Here is a 17934-nt window from a genome sequence, read left to right on the forward strand (position 1 = left end):
GGGGAACAGGAGAGGTGCCCCAGTAAGATAGGATACAGCTGTATATTGTTCTAGTGGAACAAATGAATCCTATTCGCCAGGGCCAAGAACCATGATAAGCACTTTCAGCCATGCATATGTCATCTAAAATACTAAAGCCTTTATTCTGTAACACTTCTAAATATAATACAGGAAGATATATGGAAAGCTCCTCATCTGATTTAAACCATATGTACAAGAAATGTACATAAAGAAAATAATAATAAAAAAGAAACGAAAAAGCTAGAGCATTGAGTCCTGAAATGAATTCTGGAAAAATTATTGAGGTAGAATTCTTCTTATGGTTTTATACATTCTAAATTGCAACATCCAACTTTCATTTCAGATGCTTTGCAAGTATTCCTTGTGTTGCTTCAGACTCACTCTTTAACTTATTCATTTAGGGAAAGTTTGCTCCAGAAAGATTTTGGTAAAGAGTTCATTCAGTTTATCTGTTTAAAATAATTATTCAGTGCTTGCAGAAACTTCTACCTTATCAATTGTTTGTAAGAGTTTAGTGGGTAGAACATTTGTGTAATGCATTAGGAGCATATTGCCTCTAAAGAACATTTCACAAGTTCTATATGAGCCCATGATGAAATTCCAGTTGCTGCTAGTCATAAGACTGCACAATGTCTGTTCTGTCATTCAGCAATACTTGTTTCTCATTCTAAGAGTATTCTGAGCTTCAGTATAAGCTTTATTCAGTGTTGGCCACAATTTATTTTCTCATCACATCAACTCAGGATTCAGCGTTCAGCTGTGTAAATATCAAGCTACCAGCTACCTAATCCCTGGAGCTTCAGAGGAAAGAGAACGAAGGTAATACACTTGCATGGTTTTAAAACAGATGTTTGGTTACACCAAGAATCTATAAGAGAACTATTCAGACATTGCAAGTATCTTGCAGCTTACAATTGCCACTGTATTTCAGCTCAATAAACCTCTTAAACATGAAAGCTCAAACTAGGAAAAAGAGATGCTCATCATCAGCATTCATTTCCATCTCTGTATAATTAAGGCATCAAATAAAGTCACAGCCATTTGCATCTTTAGTCTGCTCAAAGAAATTTCATGGGAATGGTCTAAAATTCCAGTGTTGACCCTGAAAGCTTTATTTAGGTAGAGGGATACACACGCTTCAAAGATTAGGATATTTACTCTCCAACAGAAGGTCTAAAAGGAAAGTATTTAAAAGAGAAGATGAAAGAGATGCAAATAAGTGACACTGTCCCAGTTAGCAACATTAATTCTGGAAGGATGGATGTTCTTACTGTTTTTATTTTATTATTATTTTTTAATATTTCAAAAAAGCAATCATGCCAGTCCTCCCCCTTAAAAAAAAAAAAAAAAAAAAAAGCTGGGATCTGAGCAGGAGGAAAAACGAAGATAAATTATCTTGAATTATTAATTTAATCGAATTTAAGATTTCTTACCTCATTGATTTATAGCTTTGTGCTTAACTTGGGAAGAATTCATCTCTTTCAATACGCACTCAGTTATAATCAAATACTCATATCAATGTCTGTCACCACATCAGCACATCTGGCAGCAATAGAGACAAATTAACAACAAGAGTCAGAAAATCTGGCAACATGATGAACTAAAACACACAAAATCCTTTCTCTACACTTAGACCACCAGTGACTAAGGATGGATTAACTTCCTGTCTCTAATACTGGCGCCAAAATTAAAGGAAAATTACACTGCAATCTGGGTACCAGGTTTCAGACTACAAACAAGAAAAAGTCTCTAGCTCAGCTGCACCAGGCAGTGAAACCTTTGCTCTAGCTTTAGCTATGTCTGTGATGGCCCCCTCTAACAGCTGCTTTTAATTTAGTTTAAAAGAAGTGATTTGGCAAGCATGTACGTTTGCACCTTCAAAGGAGACAGACTGAAAAAGCCAGCGTCCTGGAATATTAACCATTTTGGAGTCCCACTGTTTTTTAATACAGTGATGACAAAAGGGTTCACAGCTTTTTAAAATAGTAGGTATCAGTACATAGAAAAATAAGTGTTTTCACTTTGCTTTAATTACCATCTCATAGTAAGCAACCATCTTTCTCTGACTTTGTACAGTTAAAGGCATTGTGTTCCTTACTTCAAATTTAATTCAGCAAGAATTTACAATTGCTGAATTACTAAGGCACAGATTTCAATTATAACCAGAAAAGGACAGCTGAATAAGGAACAGAAGCATGAGTTAAACCAAAGAAAACATTATCTTGTACTTAGATTACCTTCTTATGCTGGGTGTGGCAGTGGTTGCAGAAACAAGAAAGAGGGAGAAAGGGTATGGGAAAGCAAAGATTCAGGCATGCATTGCATATTTGGCAAACATTTAACAGTAAACCCCTTAGAAAAGAGTGGTTGGTGCCAGGCAGATTTTCATTGCCTTTTTTTATTTTTTTAGTATTGTTTTCTTTTACTAAGTAGCTCAATAAGAATTTGAGAATCTACTATGCATATATCCTCCATCAGATGCAGGCGCACCAGGCAAACAGCATTACAGCCTTGTGTGCATGAAAATAGAATGTGTGCAAACACATCTTATAGTTGGAATGCAGAAAGCGGCAGATCTGCTTATTTATTTTGGAATAAACGGCTTCACAACCCAACTTACCAGAGACAGTAACTAAGCACCTACCCTTGGAAGCAGAACACATTTAACACAGCTAAGTCCAGAGACACGAATGTCAGGCAAATGAAGGTGCAAATATTTAACAGAAGGAACCTGCAAATTTAACACTCCTTTTCTCTATTTACAAACAGAATTCACACTTCTCATTCTTCATACTTTAATGTGGGTCAGAGACCACATGGCAGCATAGTTTATTAAAAGTAATGTGCAAATAAGATGCATGATACCTGCAAACAGCGTGGAGTTTCCATTTGTAAAAAAGATACAAGTAACAGTATAAAATTAGAATGCTTACTACTCATTTCAATAAAATGAAGTCTGACATAGAAATACATATGCTGTATTATTTACACCATTAATTTACAAAAGATATTATTTGCATAAAACAAAGCTATAAAATAATTAGAAATATAGTATTTTTATAAGGAATGCTTTCCCTGTATAAAAATTTAGAGCATTTTGGTAATTATGTTTTATTTGAATAAAAATGCATTTATTTGTTCTGAATTCATTGCATCATGTGGTTTCTTTCTTCCCTTCTTCCTTTCCTTATTCCCCTTTTTAAATAAAATTCCACACTGAGGTAGTAGCGTGTCAAAGTATTTCTTTGGTTCCAGAAATCAATGGCAGGTCCAAAAGGAGCTATGTATCCAAATCACAGGATTGAAAAGTAAAAGTTCTGAAGTTTTCAAAGGACTGTTTGTAATTGTAAATGCTGTTTTCTCCTCTAGAAACTGTCCTTTCCCTTCCATCTTCATCTGCTTCTGGGTCAAAGTCCAATGAGGAATGAGGATTATTATGGAAGGTTTTCGGTTGACATCTTGCTGGCTGTCTACGACTTGAAAGGGAGTCCAGCTGAGGCCTCCATACAGGCTTTCCAAATGTTCCTGAAAGATAGTAAATGAGTGAGTATGGAAACACTGATGCAAACAGTTTTGTGTCACATTGAGGGCTTCATGTCAAAACAGAAGCCAAGGACTGACACAAGCAAAAGTTCAGCAACATGAGATTTTACTCAACTATTATTCTTCCCCTTCAAAGCAAACGTGATCACTACTATAAGGCAATATTCTGAGACATCAAAAAAAGGTAAATTACTTGAAAGCCACACATGACATAACTTTATTACCTTCACTTTCACAACTACATCCATGCCCATTTTTCTATAGGGAAGAGCACAAAGAACAAACTATAAACAAATCACAAGGCCTGCTCTGATGCAAAAAATCACTTAAGAACAGGACTCAGACTCTTCTGAACAAATGACAGATGAAATGTGATGTGTAATTCAACAGAAGTGAAAAGAAACATATACAGTTACATAACACCCTCCATCATGCAACCTAGAATGCTAAAACATTCTTCTGGTTCATATTTCCCATTAATTAATAACAAAGGTTCTGTCAGCCAAATTCTGCCCTCATTCACACCTGTTCATCTTTCCACTCACAGCTGGCTAGAACAGACAAAAGCCCAAAGAGAATTCAACATTTAAGTTGAATCTTTATTAATAATAATCTGGATTCACTACCAAGAAAATACTTACTGTGCCCTTCACACATCACTATTGCAAAGGTGTTAGTACAAGCACCTCTGCAAGAAGGGCCTTCTCTGATGCCCCGGAACAGCTGATGAAAAGTATATCTTTCTTGATACTTGAATTATTTTCTGAGCAGAAAATGTGCCATGGGCTAATTTTGAAGCACTCAATTTTTATTACTAACTTTACACTACAACTGTAAACAAATTTTGCACTCAACTGCCATACTTACAGTTTTGCATATTTGCTAAGAGCAAAGGTTTCAAGTAAAACTGTGATTAGAGATGTTGGTATGAACTGATTTGGACAAGATCCATATTTGCATCAATGATGTGTAGAGTAATTTTGTTTCTAACACAACATGAAAAGATGTGCCTCAGCAGCAAAGCTACAAATTAAACCTGTCTTAAAAAAAGAAAATTCAAGCTGTGAACTTTCTGCCTCAGTTATCAGCAGCAATGTTAAAGTCAACTGCCTCTCCACACTGGTTGTAGGAGCAAAAAGGGGGCCAAATTTGAAGACAGTGATGCTAAAAATCAGAAATATGTCAAGAGCAGCCATCTCCAAAATCTAACCACATGCTCCTCTGAGCGTAGAGTACTAAAGACAGACTGTCTAAGACAGTGATGATGCAACTTGAGTGCTGTAGTAGCTGAGGAAACTGACAAGCAACCAGCTCTGCGTAGGCTATTAGGGCAGAAAGGGCAATATGAGCCTCCAAGGTTGTATTAACTCCTGCATATGTCTTCACACAGTAGAACCACTTTCTGCAGGAGACATGTGGGAAAGCCTCATCTGCAGAGCCATTGCCACAGCAATAGTGGCAGGCAGCCAGTAGGCTGTGTGCAATCCCAGGACGTCTGCCAGATATGGCATCTGCAAAGTTTTAAGTTCTAAACATCTGTTTTTTGAAGGGGGAAAACTTCAAAACTTTTATCCCCCCCTCCTCCTCCCATAGAACAAAGAGCTCAGTGATGCACATTCCCACAGGTTCCCCTTGCCTGAGTGGGCAGATCCTGGCCCTGGACAAGTCTGCTGACACATGAGCTGAGTCTGCTGACACATGAGCTGGGAAGGAGTTCATGATATCAGTGCTGCACTTGGCATTCAGATATAACAGGGATGAAAGTAGTACATGTGTTTACATGCATTTTAAACAAACCAAACTAATCAGTTCAAAAAATTAGTGAGCTTCAAAGCTAAAGGAACCTTTTTCTTCTTCCTCCACCGCCTTCTGCAGCCTGGATTAAAACTGTAAACTAAGTTAAACTTCAGGAACTACTCTGTCATTCATACCACCAGAAGAAAGATGGGAGGGGTAGACAGGGCATTTTTCCAGAGTGCTTTACTTTGAAGAGCAAATAGTTGTGGTTGACAGCATACAATATATCCTCATACACCAGCATTGGTCTTGCCACCTGCTCTGAGCCCTCCTGCACACCTTTTTGCCTGGTAGGCAAAACTTCTAGTATGTCTAAAGTCTATGAAAATGTATTTAATAAGAGTTCTAGCATTTATGGAAATCTGCCAGCTACACTAAGATAAAAGATAAAAATCAAACCACTGAAGAGATGTGCAAGTAAGCTATTAAGATCTCCCAGTAATCTGAAATCTGCCCATTGTGCAGTTTTATTGTGATCACTTTTCTGCTCCTGATCATCAAACATTTAAAACGTTGTATCAAATATTCCTGAGAAGTCAGGATTCCTGACAAGCAGAAGGCAGCTCCCAGTTAAGGTTCACTCAAGGGTGAACCAACTCTTTGGACTATCACCTTCAACATGAGGACTACTTTGGCATAGGCCAGTGTTGCTTCTGAACCAGCCCCAATATGCCCACTTTGTAACACAAGAGACTGTGAGGCCTGCTTCCTGCCTAACTTCTGGTCCCATCCAAAGGGCAACACAGTTCAGGAGCATCCAACTGTCCTCATACACTGTCATGGAGAGGCAGTCTACATGTACAATTCTGGGCACCTCTCTGCATATTGTGTATCTTAAAAATAAACTCTGTCATACTGTAAGTTACTCGAAAAGGAGGAAGAAAATAATAACATATGCAAAGTGTAAGAACAATTCTCCAACTGCCTTTCCTCAGATACTTCCAGTCTCTCCTCCTTTCAATAAGTACTTATATTTCACATGATGTATTATCTTGTTCAATTCTCTGACATCTGATGAAAGAAACTCACACAAAATGAGCAAGAATATTTTTTTCCACAGTGCTAGTTACATAAGCATCAAAGCACTACTACAGAATTACTTACTGTAGGAGGAGAAATAAAACAGTTGAGAAAGCTTTGCTTGGAGTTGCAACTAGGAAGTGAGAGACAACAAGGACATCAACAGCTAGAATAAAAAGACGTGAGAACATACCCATGAAAGTGCTACTACTGATAATAGACGAGGGTTCCAAACTTCTGTTTAAATCAAGCTTGTCTGAGTTCAGACTTCTGCTTTTTAGTCCAGTTCCTTCATTTTGAGTATAAATGGAGTTAATCAACTTGCTGCTTGTAGCCTGCATCCCAATAATGCCAATGCACTGGTCAAAGGGATCTTCCAGTGGAAGTGAGTACTGACAGCATTCCTTTTTCTTTAAATATCCAGACTCATAAGGATCCAGGTTTGCTGTTCTTTGGTCAGGGCTGCAATCTAAAGAAAATGAAATTACTTTTATATGCATTCATCACAGCACAAAAATTATTTAAGACTAATTTATTTTTCAACTTACTTGGGCTGCATGCTTCAAAGGTCTCAGAGCTGTATGTGTTTCCTTTTAAATACACTGACCCCGAAGTACCCAGGTAGTGGCATAGAAATGGATCTGCAACACCATCCAAGTCTGTTTCACTGCCATTATCTAGGTGGCAAATGCCTTAAAAATATAATTGACACATCAGCACATGGTCTTAAGATTAAGCTTATACTTTCCTAATTTTTGTTCTGTTAAGAATCCCATCTTTTCAATAAAGTTTCATAGTATATTTAGATCTTGTTTAAGTTTAGGTTAAATTTTTAATGAAAAGGCCAACTGTAAAAAGAGTTTAATTAATTCATCAATTAACAGAGAACATGTCACGCTTTACTTCATTACATGGTCACTGGATAATAGAACAAATCCAAACACAGGGATCAGAATCAAGGAAGCCAGGCTTATACTCTGTTATACAGCCACTTTCTAGAGAAGAGAGTGGTAATGAGAAAGTCCTGGGTGGAAAAGCCAGAGGGAGACAGTGAGTGTTCATATAGCTCTTCTGACTTTCAGGTCACTGGCTTGTGAAAGCTATGGACATGCTCCATGGCTCTTGCTCTGCAAACAGGCATACTGTCTAAAGACTTTCAAATCATTGCTCCATTCAATCCTGTCCCAACTGCTGATTATGTCTGTACCCCTAGCATTTTCCCAATAAGATGCATTTTCCTTGCTAACTCAGGTATGTTTTGGACTCTTAGGCAACAGATGTGTTAGAAGCGCTGCAGCTTCCATCATCCAATTATCTTAAATTGTTTATTAACTCTGGCCCTAACAATTTATCTGACAGGAAATTTCATCACTTGTGTTACACTAAAGCTAAGCTGGTATTAACATCCATCTCTACATTCCAGTACAACCATTCCTTCCAAACTACAACAGAATAAAACACATTGTTACAACCTCCTTCTGGTCACTCTTATTTTGGAAATGTGATCATCAGTTTGAATGTACCCTTGAGAATAGAGAAAAACATTTAAGCAAAGCCGTAGTGTCATTTGGATGAGCAGAACCATGTTTCTGTTATTAGCTTGCTGATGCAATCGCATGCAATAAATCTCTCTGAAACTTCACTGAAGATGTTTCACTGGTGTTATTTCCTTAAGTTAGAAAGGCAACACGCAAACTGTAGCTACTCAAGCAAGATGGAAAATTTGCTTAACATTTCGCACTTACCATTACTGTCTCTTTGTTGTAAGAAATACCCTCCCACAGAAGATGTGAGGAACTGATGATGACTACCATTTTCAGATGAACCATATCCATCCTGCCTTTCAGCCAGCGTGCCCTGGGATGACAGGTAACTTGGAATGTCAGCAGGCAAATTTGTTTCATCTGTGATGAAGCAAAACACGTACAAAAGCCATCAGCATACTTCAGGATTTGTAGAAGAATTTTTATATTTCTCAGAGGAGTGCTGAAAGTAACAAACAACTCACTCTTCAGACTGAGAAAAAGCATACAAATATTCCTACAAGAAAGTGACTGGAAAGCAATCACAAACATATATATTTTTTTCTTTCCAAGGCAAACCTTCAGTTTACATACCTGTATTTGTGATGCTGCAATCTTCATTTCTCCTTCTAGTGTGGTAGATGATGACCACCCACACCAAGGAAGTGCCCACCACACAGCAAACCACAGCTATGATGACAATGCCAACTGTGGCCCATCCATCATCATCAAGTGCTGGAGCAATGTTTTGAGGAGAATCACAGGTGGGAGTAGGAATTACATTAAGACGAATGTTGCCTCGTTCTGTTCCAAGTGTATTAGACATTTCACAAGTGTACTTCCCAGCATCTTCTACATCTGTATCCACAATAATTAATAACTGATTGCTTGCAGCAAAGAAATGTCTTTCTGTTACCATGAGAGGGCTGTCATCCTTGGTCCAGTTCAGTCGGGGTGGAGGGCTACCACCAGCAATGCACTGTAAGACTGCAGTTTCACCTTTTGTTACAGTTCGATCCAGCAAAGGCCGCAAAAATGATGGTGTTTCTGAAAAGAAAGCGTAAGCTTTATATTCTATATAACCTTGCAAAAATGGGGACATGCTCCTTTCTTTCACAGCTCAAGAGGAAAAGCTAAAGAAAATGCACCAGTAAGGCCTAATGAAGCTTACTGTCATTTTCGGAGAAAACACCTTAAAGAATTTGAAGTAAGAGTCTACAGCTTGTTTGTCAGTTGATCAGATTTAGACGCTGACTTTCCTTACAAAGATAAAAAGTCCAAATCATATATGCTTGAGAGTATAAAGAATTAGATTAAAATGGCTAACAAATCACCAGGAAATTAAAAGATAGGAAACTTATTCTTTTCATATATATTATAAATTGTTTCAACTATACATGAGAAACAAATCATTGAATGGCTAGAGTTGGAAAGGACTTTTAGGATCTGTTCCTACCCCCTGCTATAAGCAGGGACACCTCCCACTAGACTAGGTTGCTGAAAGCCCCAAGTGTAACTACCTTTTATTATTTTGCCTCCTAATAGTAATTGTGTGCTGGTGTACATATTTCTAATTCGTAACTATATCTCAATGTGTAATATTTAAGAATACAGTAATTATTATACACCACTTTGAAAACAATGCAATTTTTTTTATCAGTATGTGATTTTAAAACTACTCAACAATAGTTCAGTCCTTCAAGAAGATTTATACTTTTAAGAAATGCCAGTTCCTTACCTAGAACTGTTAATGTCGCATTAGCCGAAATGCTTCCTGCAGTATTTTGAGCTGTACAGCTATAGACACCTGTGTCCTCAATTTTTACATCAACAATAAAGAATACATCATCTTCAGGCATGACATGCATACGCCTCTTGCGTGCTGCTGGAAAATCTGTTCCACCATCTTTCTGCCAAGCAATCTGTGGGATAGGATGCCCAACTGCAGCACATTCCAAACGTGCCATTGCCCCAGCACGAATGGTTAAGTCCATAGGAATCTTCGTAAATGAAGGCAGCACTAAAGAAAAGTTAGTGATACCAAAACAATAATTAATCATAAATGAAACATACTTTTAGGTAGGTTGCTCCAAAAGTAATGACTTCTATTTATTTCCATGGAAATTACAGCACAATAACACTATTGAGAGTAAATTCTCAGATGCAACACACTACTTTTCAACAGTCTCCACCATTACCTATGCATTTTTGTCAGTAATGAACAAGAGCCTGCATGCCTTGCTCATAAAAAAACTGCACCAGCAGAGGTGACCCATTGTTTCATACTTGCTATGACAGCACCATAGCTAGAAAGATGTTACCCACGCTGTCCATCTTTATTGTCCCACACAGACAGCATTCAGAAGGCACCAAATCTGGATTGTATACTGGGTGGATTGGATACTCCAGCAGAGACTGGCAATATGCTCCATAGTCTTCAAACTGGCATGAGGCTCAGCATTATCATGTTGCAAGAGAAAGGCTGTCTTCTTCTCTGGCTTGACTCTAGAAGTTCAAGCCTTTAGATTAGTCAACATCACAATGCAGCAGTCCGACTTGGTGGTTTGTCTGGGATTCCAGAAATCCAGAAGGATCACCCCTTTCCAATCACAAATGACTATGCCCATCACTTTACCTATTGAGGGCTGCATTTGAACTTCTTCTTGATGGGGACTGCACAGATCACCAGTCCAGGGATTGCTGTTTCGAATCTGGTTCGTAGTGGTGACACCACATCTCATTACCAGTAATGAAGAGATCCAGGAAACCGTCACCTTCAGCCTTGTACTGGTCCAACAGGTACTCAGAAACTTGCATATAGTATTCTTTCTGTCCTTGTGCAAGTATTTGTAGGACCTATCTGTTGCAAATTTTCTAATACTCCAACATTGTCACCATTGTTTCCTACTCACTGAAGCTGATACTCAGCTCTGTATACAGTTTCCTTATTATAATCCATTGTTTCACATGGATGAGCTGATTGAGATATTCTTCATTTCGTAGAGTGACAGCTGTGCATGCCTGAGCAGAAGATGGCTTCTCTTTTACATTGCTGTTGTCAGTGCTGAAACACACCACCTCACTATGCTAACATTCACTGTTTGGTCTCCGTGAACATTCAGTGTAAATGAATGCCAGTGGATGCATTTTTGAATCTACATGGATTCAACTCCATATCTTTGCTTCATATGCAGTTCCATGTCAGACGTAATTTTGTCAGACTGCCTCTCTGCTGTGATCTGTTGCATGGCAACAAGATGTAATGGAATACTGGCAGCAAGATTCAACCTCTACTGCCTTACCACCAACATTCACCTCTGATGTTGTGGGCCAACATAATAAAATGGGAGTCATAACTTTCGGAACAGCCCTTGTACTTTTTGGCACAACATACTCATTATTTTAACACTCTTCTTGGATCTAAAAATGCTCGAAGCCCCATAACCTGAATTTAGCAGCAGCCAGCAAAAAAGAAAGGCAGAGTTGTGTAGTTTGTGAGACTACCAAGATCAAAATCTCATTTCTGCTAACACCTTCCTTCAGAATTTTGCCATTAATACTTTGAAATGGAGTATATGGAGTAGAAAAGACTAATATTTTACCATTGTGTTACACAGAGTTTATCACATTTACTAACATTGAGCTTGTTTTTTTTTTCCCCTATACTGTGGTTCATCACAATGGCTTAAAAGGTAAAAGTGAATGGTGATCTTGAAACCAGAAACATTTTAAGCAAAAATAAATCAGCTTATTAACGGAGATTTTCTTCTTCAAAGGCTTTTTTTCATTCTTTCCTCAAAGATGCAGATGATGAGAATGCAAATAAATACATTTATGTATCTTGATTAAAATGACTCTATTATCTACAAGCAACAGGTAACATACTTACTGTTTACTGTAAGTTTGGCTTTAATAGAGTAGGATGAACCAAAGTGATTTGAAATTACGCATTGGTATTTCCCTTCACTGCTGAATTCAACATTGCGCAGTCGAAGGATGGTGGTATACTCCATCACTTCACCGCCTTGCGCCCGGAGGTGTGCATAATTCTCCATTTCAGCATCATGCAGTAATTCATTGTCTTTCTTCCATGCAAAGGTCATTGGGGAATCACTGCTGCTGGCTGCTGAACATACAAAACTCAAATTGGAGCCTTTAATTGCTGACTGTGTTTCTGGCTGGACAGTGATCTGTGGCTTAGGAAAATCATCTGCGCAGAGGAGAGAAGGGAAAAAAAGAAAAAGCAACACTGAGAAAGAGTAAAATATATGTGAGCCCTGAGAACTATTTTTAGAAAAGTTTGTACAACTTGTTTTATAGGTTTAAGAGAAGAGTCAAGCAAGTATTTCTAAAATGGATACAAAATGTTTTTGTGTTAAATTTTGTCAGCCCTAGAGCATTTAAAGATGCCATATTTATGAATTTATTGTGCCAAGTCATCTCTTATTGAAGACAAAGAACATTTAAAAGCAGATTGTGTGTATAGTTTCTTCAAGAGAGAATGACCCCTTGACATCTGGAAGAATTATTACGAATGTAAGTCACGAAGCATACTCTTCATCTTTACAACACCTCAGTCTGCTATGAGTTTTTCTTTATTTAAAGCATAGTTATTCTGCTATCAGAAACAATGTTTAAGTCCTAGGTTTTCCCCAAACTTGCAACAACAGCAAAAAGTACAAAAGTTGCTGTCCCAATGATTTGCTGTTCTCCGGCCTATTTTGCAAACACAGCAGTGTTTAAAATCCCATAAAAAGGCAGCGCACAAGAAATTAAAGTAGTTATTCTCTGGAAGTCTTCTTACTATTGTTAAATTACCTCAAGAATGCTCGAGAATTGCTCGAGAATGCTATTTTGTGAGTTTGTAGAATTAGCTGCCTTCTGAATGACTTATTCTGTCAACTGCATGTACATGTACAAAAGAAGTAGTTAAATACTTAGGCTCTCAAAACCAAAAGGCCTCAGATGTCTCCTACCTACCGACAAAGATGCAAGCTCGAATTTCATATGCAATGAAAGAAATACCCCAACCCCAAACTCCTCCTCATTACGGACCCTGCTTGCACCGCAGAGAGTTATACTTTACCTTGCCGATTTGTTCTTTCGTCTCATCCTTTTGGAAACTACATACCACAGTCAAATCATAATTTCCCTTAAATGATCTCAACATGGCTTGTTACAGAAGAACATGCAGACAGTCTGAACCTGAGCTGCAGGTCATCACCTGAAAGTCTGAAGGTAAGCTCCAGGTACAGAGAAACATGGATCCCCCGCCCTGATCTGAACCTTTGGCCTGGATCTTAAGAATTAACCAGGCCACTTTGTTTTTCTCCTTCATATCTATGCATTGAATCCTCCAAGACAGATCATACTACTTGCAAAATGAGTTGATATTGTCAAAACTTTGCATAAAGATGACTAACTTTTAAGTACTTTAATTAGCCATGTGACAGAGCAGAAGGATATATTTCATTCTATTTCAGTTGTTACCATCAATAAAATAATGAAATGTTTTAAAATGGTAGTTATTTGAGGGAGGGCATGAGAAAGTCAATCGAACAACAAGCAGATACTACAGAACATGAAAGACAAAACCAGTGATGTGTTTTCTTCAGGACAGAATAATGTAGGAGTGTTTATTTTAGTGCGTGTCACACATAGATGCATCACAAACAGACACACACACACACACTCTTTCACTTTTGAGGAAAGTATTTCTCATTTTGTAGAGGCCACTTGACTATTCTATAATGAAAATCTAGCTATTCATCACTGAGGCAGTACTCTTAGCTCAGCTTTAGTAATTAATTCAGGTCACAAAGACATCTATTTTTATTCCACAGATATCTTTGGTACAGAAATGCTTTGCAATTTAGCTCAGCTTGAAATGCATGGCTTTAGAAAGCATAAATTAAATGAATTTTCTATTTTTAACTTCACAAATATGAAACTCTTGTCTAATGTGCTATCCTTCAGAAAATAAAGAAGAGTCCGTAAATGTGTTAAAATTCATTAATTAAAAATGTCATTCAGCAGTTTAAAGAAAGATCACTGTCCCCTGTGGTTTAGCAAAGAGATATATATTTAAAACCTCCAACTGAATACGTTGCTAGAATTAATTTCTCATAAATAATTTTATTATATATATATGTGTATCATTCATATATGAATGATATGTCATTCATATATACTTCATTAGCTATCAAGCACTCAGTAATTTAGTGCACTATGTCAACTTTTCCTTTTCAGCACTAGCTAAATTATGCATCTTCTATTCATTACTTAACATTAATATATTAAAACATTTGACTGCTAACAGGAAGAGAGAAAAAAGTTTATATAACATTTTACGTTCAGTGCCTGCTTTGTCATTGAAAAAAAGGATATGAGTGGAAACAGTATAAGCTAAGCAATCATACTTGCAATGAAAGGAAAGTTACTGAGAATATAAATACAGTGTTCAAATTTTCTTTAGTAACAGAAAAATAATATATACATATCAAAAACATCAAATCCAGGTAGCTTCCAATATCCTTAGACTTTCAAAGTTTCCAATTAATTCATTAGGAGCACTAAAACACACTTGCATTGTTGCTCTGAATTCCTAGTATATGTACATGATTCTCCCTCATTCATGTATAAGTCATAATGAATGCTACTCTGTGCAGGAAGAGAAATTTTATCTAAAGGCGGAGGCTATCATCTGAAATCCCCAAGCCTTAAGGTAAGAATATTTTATATTCTCTGTCTGGCATACTGAAATACAAAATACCAATGACATAATTGTGGCAAATTAGAAGTTTTAAAACACAGTTCAAATACAAGCAATAACTAGAGTTCCCATTTTTGAAGCAGACTTTTTGAAGTACACACAAAGAAGTCGGAGTATAGCTATTTATCTTCTACTTTTTTTCAGATTTGGAATAAACTCAAATTTGATGAAATATGAATATAATTTGCAAATAATCAAAAACAAAAATGGCACCTTAAGTTAGCCAAAATATGGCTCACTTAAGAAGTACAGCTTCTGAAATAATATCCATCTTTAGAAGTATATACATTTACCACCACAAACTGCTAAGCTTTCTGTGTGACGTTCTATGTATGTAAGCTGTACATGAAACAAAAGTCAGGAAAATGTCACTACCCATCTTGAAGAAAGCCACAAATTTAGTTCATCTACATCAGTTTGGGAACAGAGAAGAAAATGTTAACAAATATTAAATCCTTTCCATTTTACTAATAAATTCAAAACATATCAAAGAAGCCACAACCAAAATCGATCCATTCAGCAAATTCTTTTCTATGTAATGAGGAATAGAGACTATACTTACCACAGACAAATGCATCCAGGCTGACAGCAAAAATACTTCTCCCTTTTAGTAACTGAGGATGGGCACAACTGGCATTTACAAAGTTCTGAAAGTTGTTCTCTGACATCCACTGTGGTAGCCACTTTAACTGGCAGTCACACAGGAGACTTGATGTGTTTAAATGCCTAAGAAAAAGCAATTGCATTCAAAGCCTGTTTGCTTGGATTCCTATATGGCAAGCCAACAACATAAAGCTAATTTTTAATCTAAATACTTCCATTACAAGAAAAAGTTACTAATGCTATTTAGCTCAAATGTGATGACACTATTTGTGTCAGAAATTGTGAAATTTTACAAAGCACACATGTTCTCCCTGAACTCCCAGTTTCTGCAACATATAAGCTTTCAGGCAGCTGGACACGTTTCTAATGTATTGGGTACAAAACTACAGTCAGCAGTGGAACACACACAGAGCACTTAAAATAGCAGTCCAGAGGAGAGGCATTCTGAATGTTAACACCAAAACAACACTGAGACAATTTCTTTCCTCATTCTCATTTTTGTCAGAATTTATCTTGTGGCACATACTTTAAAAGGGGAATGTAGAGATGAAGAATAGCCAGTACTGCAAATACAAGTGCAGAAATGGTTATCAGTGTACCTAACTTCTGTGAATAAATAGCTACATTCACAGAGGAATGAAATAATAAAAAAATAAACCAGAGTGATATTCTGCGAAGCACATACAATCAATAGCTGAAGTAGGAAGTGTTCAGTTCAGTTAGAATGAAACAACTAGATGGGAATTTATACTAAACAATTTTACTTCTGGGAAAGTACTTTCTATCATTTGCTTGTCTCTCCTCTCTCTCATACATAATGGAGGACTACTACGAGATTTGGGAAAAATACAGAAAAAAACAAAACCAACAACTTTTGACTAGTTACTTCACTGAAGTGTTCAGAGACTGCTATCTTGTAGCATCCCACATCTCCTAAAGCAGTGCTAGCCTGTCATTTCACCACATTTGATCATTCTTCAAATCATCTGAATCAATCCCTAGATGTCAGTCCTGGGCTCCCACTGCTTCTTTTGTGCCACACCTAGCAATTGTCCAGCAGCTGGCTGGCTGAATTCAATAAACTAATCGATACAACCAAATTCAAGCTAAGGAAGAGGAGAATGCCTGGCTACAGATAGAAACATGGCAGCTGCTTTCTACAGCACCTGCAGCTATGTCAGGATATGGTTAACATCAAATTGAACATTAAATAAACCAAACATACAAGGCTCCTCACTACTTTTTCTATTGCACCCAATACCATGTAACAAGAGCTTTATCTTCTTGTTACTCTTCAGTTTGTTGCCACACTATGCAATAGATCAACTCTGAACAACAGATCTGACTATGGAAGGCTGATTTGAATACAGGAAAAAAGAACACGTATTTAAGAGGAAGTATTAACGGTGCTCAAAAAGGAGTAATAGCTACATTTTTCCCTCCAGAAAAATATAGCTGTAAAATCCAATGCCTTGATCAAAAAGTAAGAGTGAGAAGACAAAAAAAAAAAAAAAATCAAGAAGTTCACTAAAAGAATACAGTCTTTCCAATGACCGCTTCATGACTTCTCTGAAGACCTGCCCCTATACTGCACCAGGACTAAAGGACCCAATTACAAGCACTGACAACTTGGTCTTTATAAAAGAATTACTTTACTGCATTTCACTGGTCCAGTAAGCTTTAGCTCAGCAATAGCACTGCTGATGCTACAGCACATTACATCCAAGTCTCCCTTATCTAGCACCTATTAGAGATCAGCCAATTTAAAATCAGGACTCTAGATACCAAATGTAGCAGAAAATGAACACTCCTTACCCTATGCCATCTCACTTAAACATACATGTCACATAAAGAATAAATAAACACTGACACCTTCAGAGATATTAATACATGAGTTTATCACCGTGTCAGGCAACAACCTATGAAGCTCTTATTATATAGAATCATATAGTTAGGAATTCAATAGAGGTGAATTTTTTGACAAACTTACAATTCTTTGAGTTTCTTCATTTGTGAAAAAGCATTTCCTTGAACTGACATAATTGCATTATTGCTTAGATCCCTACAAAACAAACAAGAAGGAAAACATGAGAGTAAAGAGTAATTTATTGAACTAATGTATTCAACATGAAGAGTCCAGGAATAGTTTGCTATGTCAGTTACATACAAAGGTTTTTCTAGCTTAAAAACCAAAGAGACAATATTGAAGAGTTTTACAGCATGCTTAATAAACGTGAAGTTTTCTGTATTAGTACTGAAATTCATATTCAGCAGAACTCCATTAAAAACCCTTTCAAGAATACTCTATTTTTCAGAGTAAGTGTATTTCACTCAAAGTCGTAAGTAAAGCTCATCAGTCCTATTTGTTTTTTTCAAACGATGGCTTAAATGAAAGTATTTACTACTCACAGGTGTTCAAGTGCATCCAAGCCAGAAAATGCTTTCTTTGTAATAGATCTAATTCTGTTTCCTTGCAGTATCCTGGAAGAAAAATAAGTACATAATGCAAAAAAGACATAGGCTTTTCTGGAGTCAAACAATTGCATTTTTGGCATTTATTTCCGAACTGTGAATTTGAATATTTACCATTCAACCTTCCTCAATGTAGAAAAATGCCTCACCTTTAAAATAAACTGATTTACTGCACTTGACTAA

At 37.0% G+C, this 17934-nt stretch overlaps 1 protein-coding gene across 2 annotated transcripts in view; it reads right to left on the reverse strand.

Moving 5' to 3' along the window:
- Positions 1 to 1455: 1455 nt before the first annotated feature.
- Positions 1456 to 17934, reverse strand: part of LRIG3 (leucine rich repeats and immunoglobulin like domains 3) — a 45170-nt gene continuing 28691 nt past the window's right edge. For both annotated transcript variants that reach the window (XM_042816289.1, XM_042816290.1), the window contains exons 10-19: positions 17689 to 17760; positions 17270 to 17341; positions 15239 to 15402; positions 11794 to 12114; positions 9643 to 9924; positions 8499 to 8951; positions 8127 to 8285; positions 6930 to 7073; positions 6575 to 6850; positions 1456 to 3546 (exon numbers count right to left, since the gene is read on the reverse strand). In XM_042816289.1, coding sequence (XP_042672223.1) covers positions 3302 to 3546; positions 6575 to 6850; positions 6930 to 7073; positions 8127 to 8285; positions 8499 to 8951; positions 9643 to 9924; positions 11794 to 12114; positions 15239 to 15402; positions 17270 to 17341; positions 17689 to 17760 — 2188 coding nt within the window. In that variant the 3' untranslated portion in view covers positions 1456 to 3301. The remainder of the gene's footprint in view (positions 3547 to 6574; positions 6851 to 6929; positions 7074 to 8126; positions 8286 to 8498; positions 8952 to 9642; positions 9925 to 11793; positions 12115 to 15238; positions 15403 to 17269; positions 17342 to 17688; positions 17761 to 17934) is intronic.

The sequence above is a fragment of the Centrocercus urophasianus genome, unplaced genomic scaffold (assembly GCF_019232065.1).
Source record: "Centrocercus urophasianus isolate 14NV4802_14NV808 unplaced genomic scaffold, USGS_Curo_1.0 seq_15, whole genome shotgun sequence".
NCBI classification, from domain to species: Eukaryota; Metazoa; Chordata; class Aves; order Galliformes; family Phasianidae; genus Centrocercus; species Centrocercus urophasianus.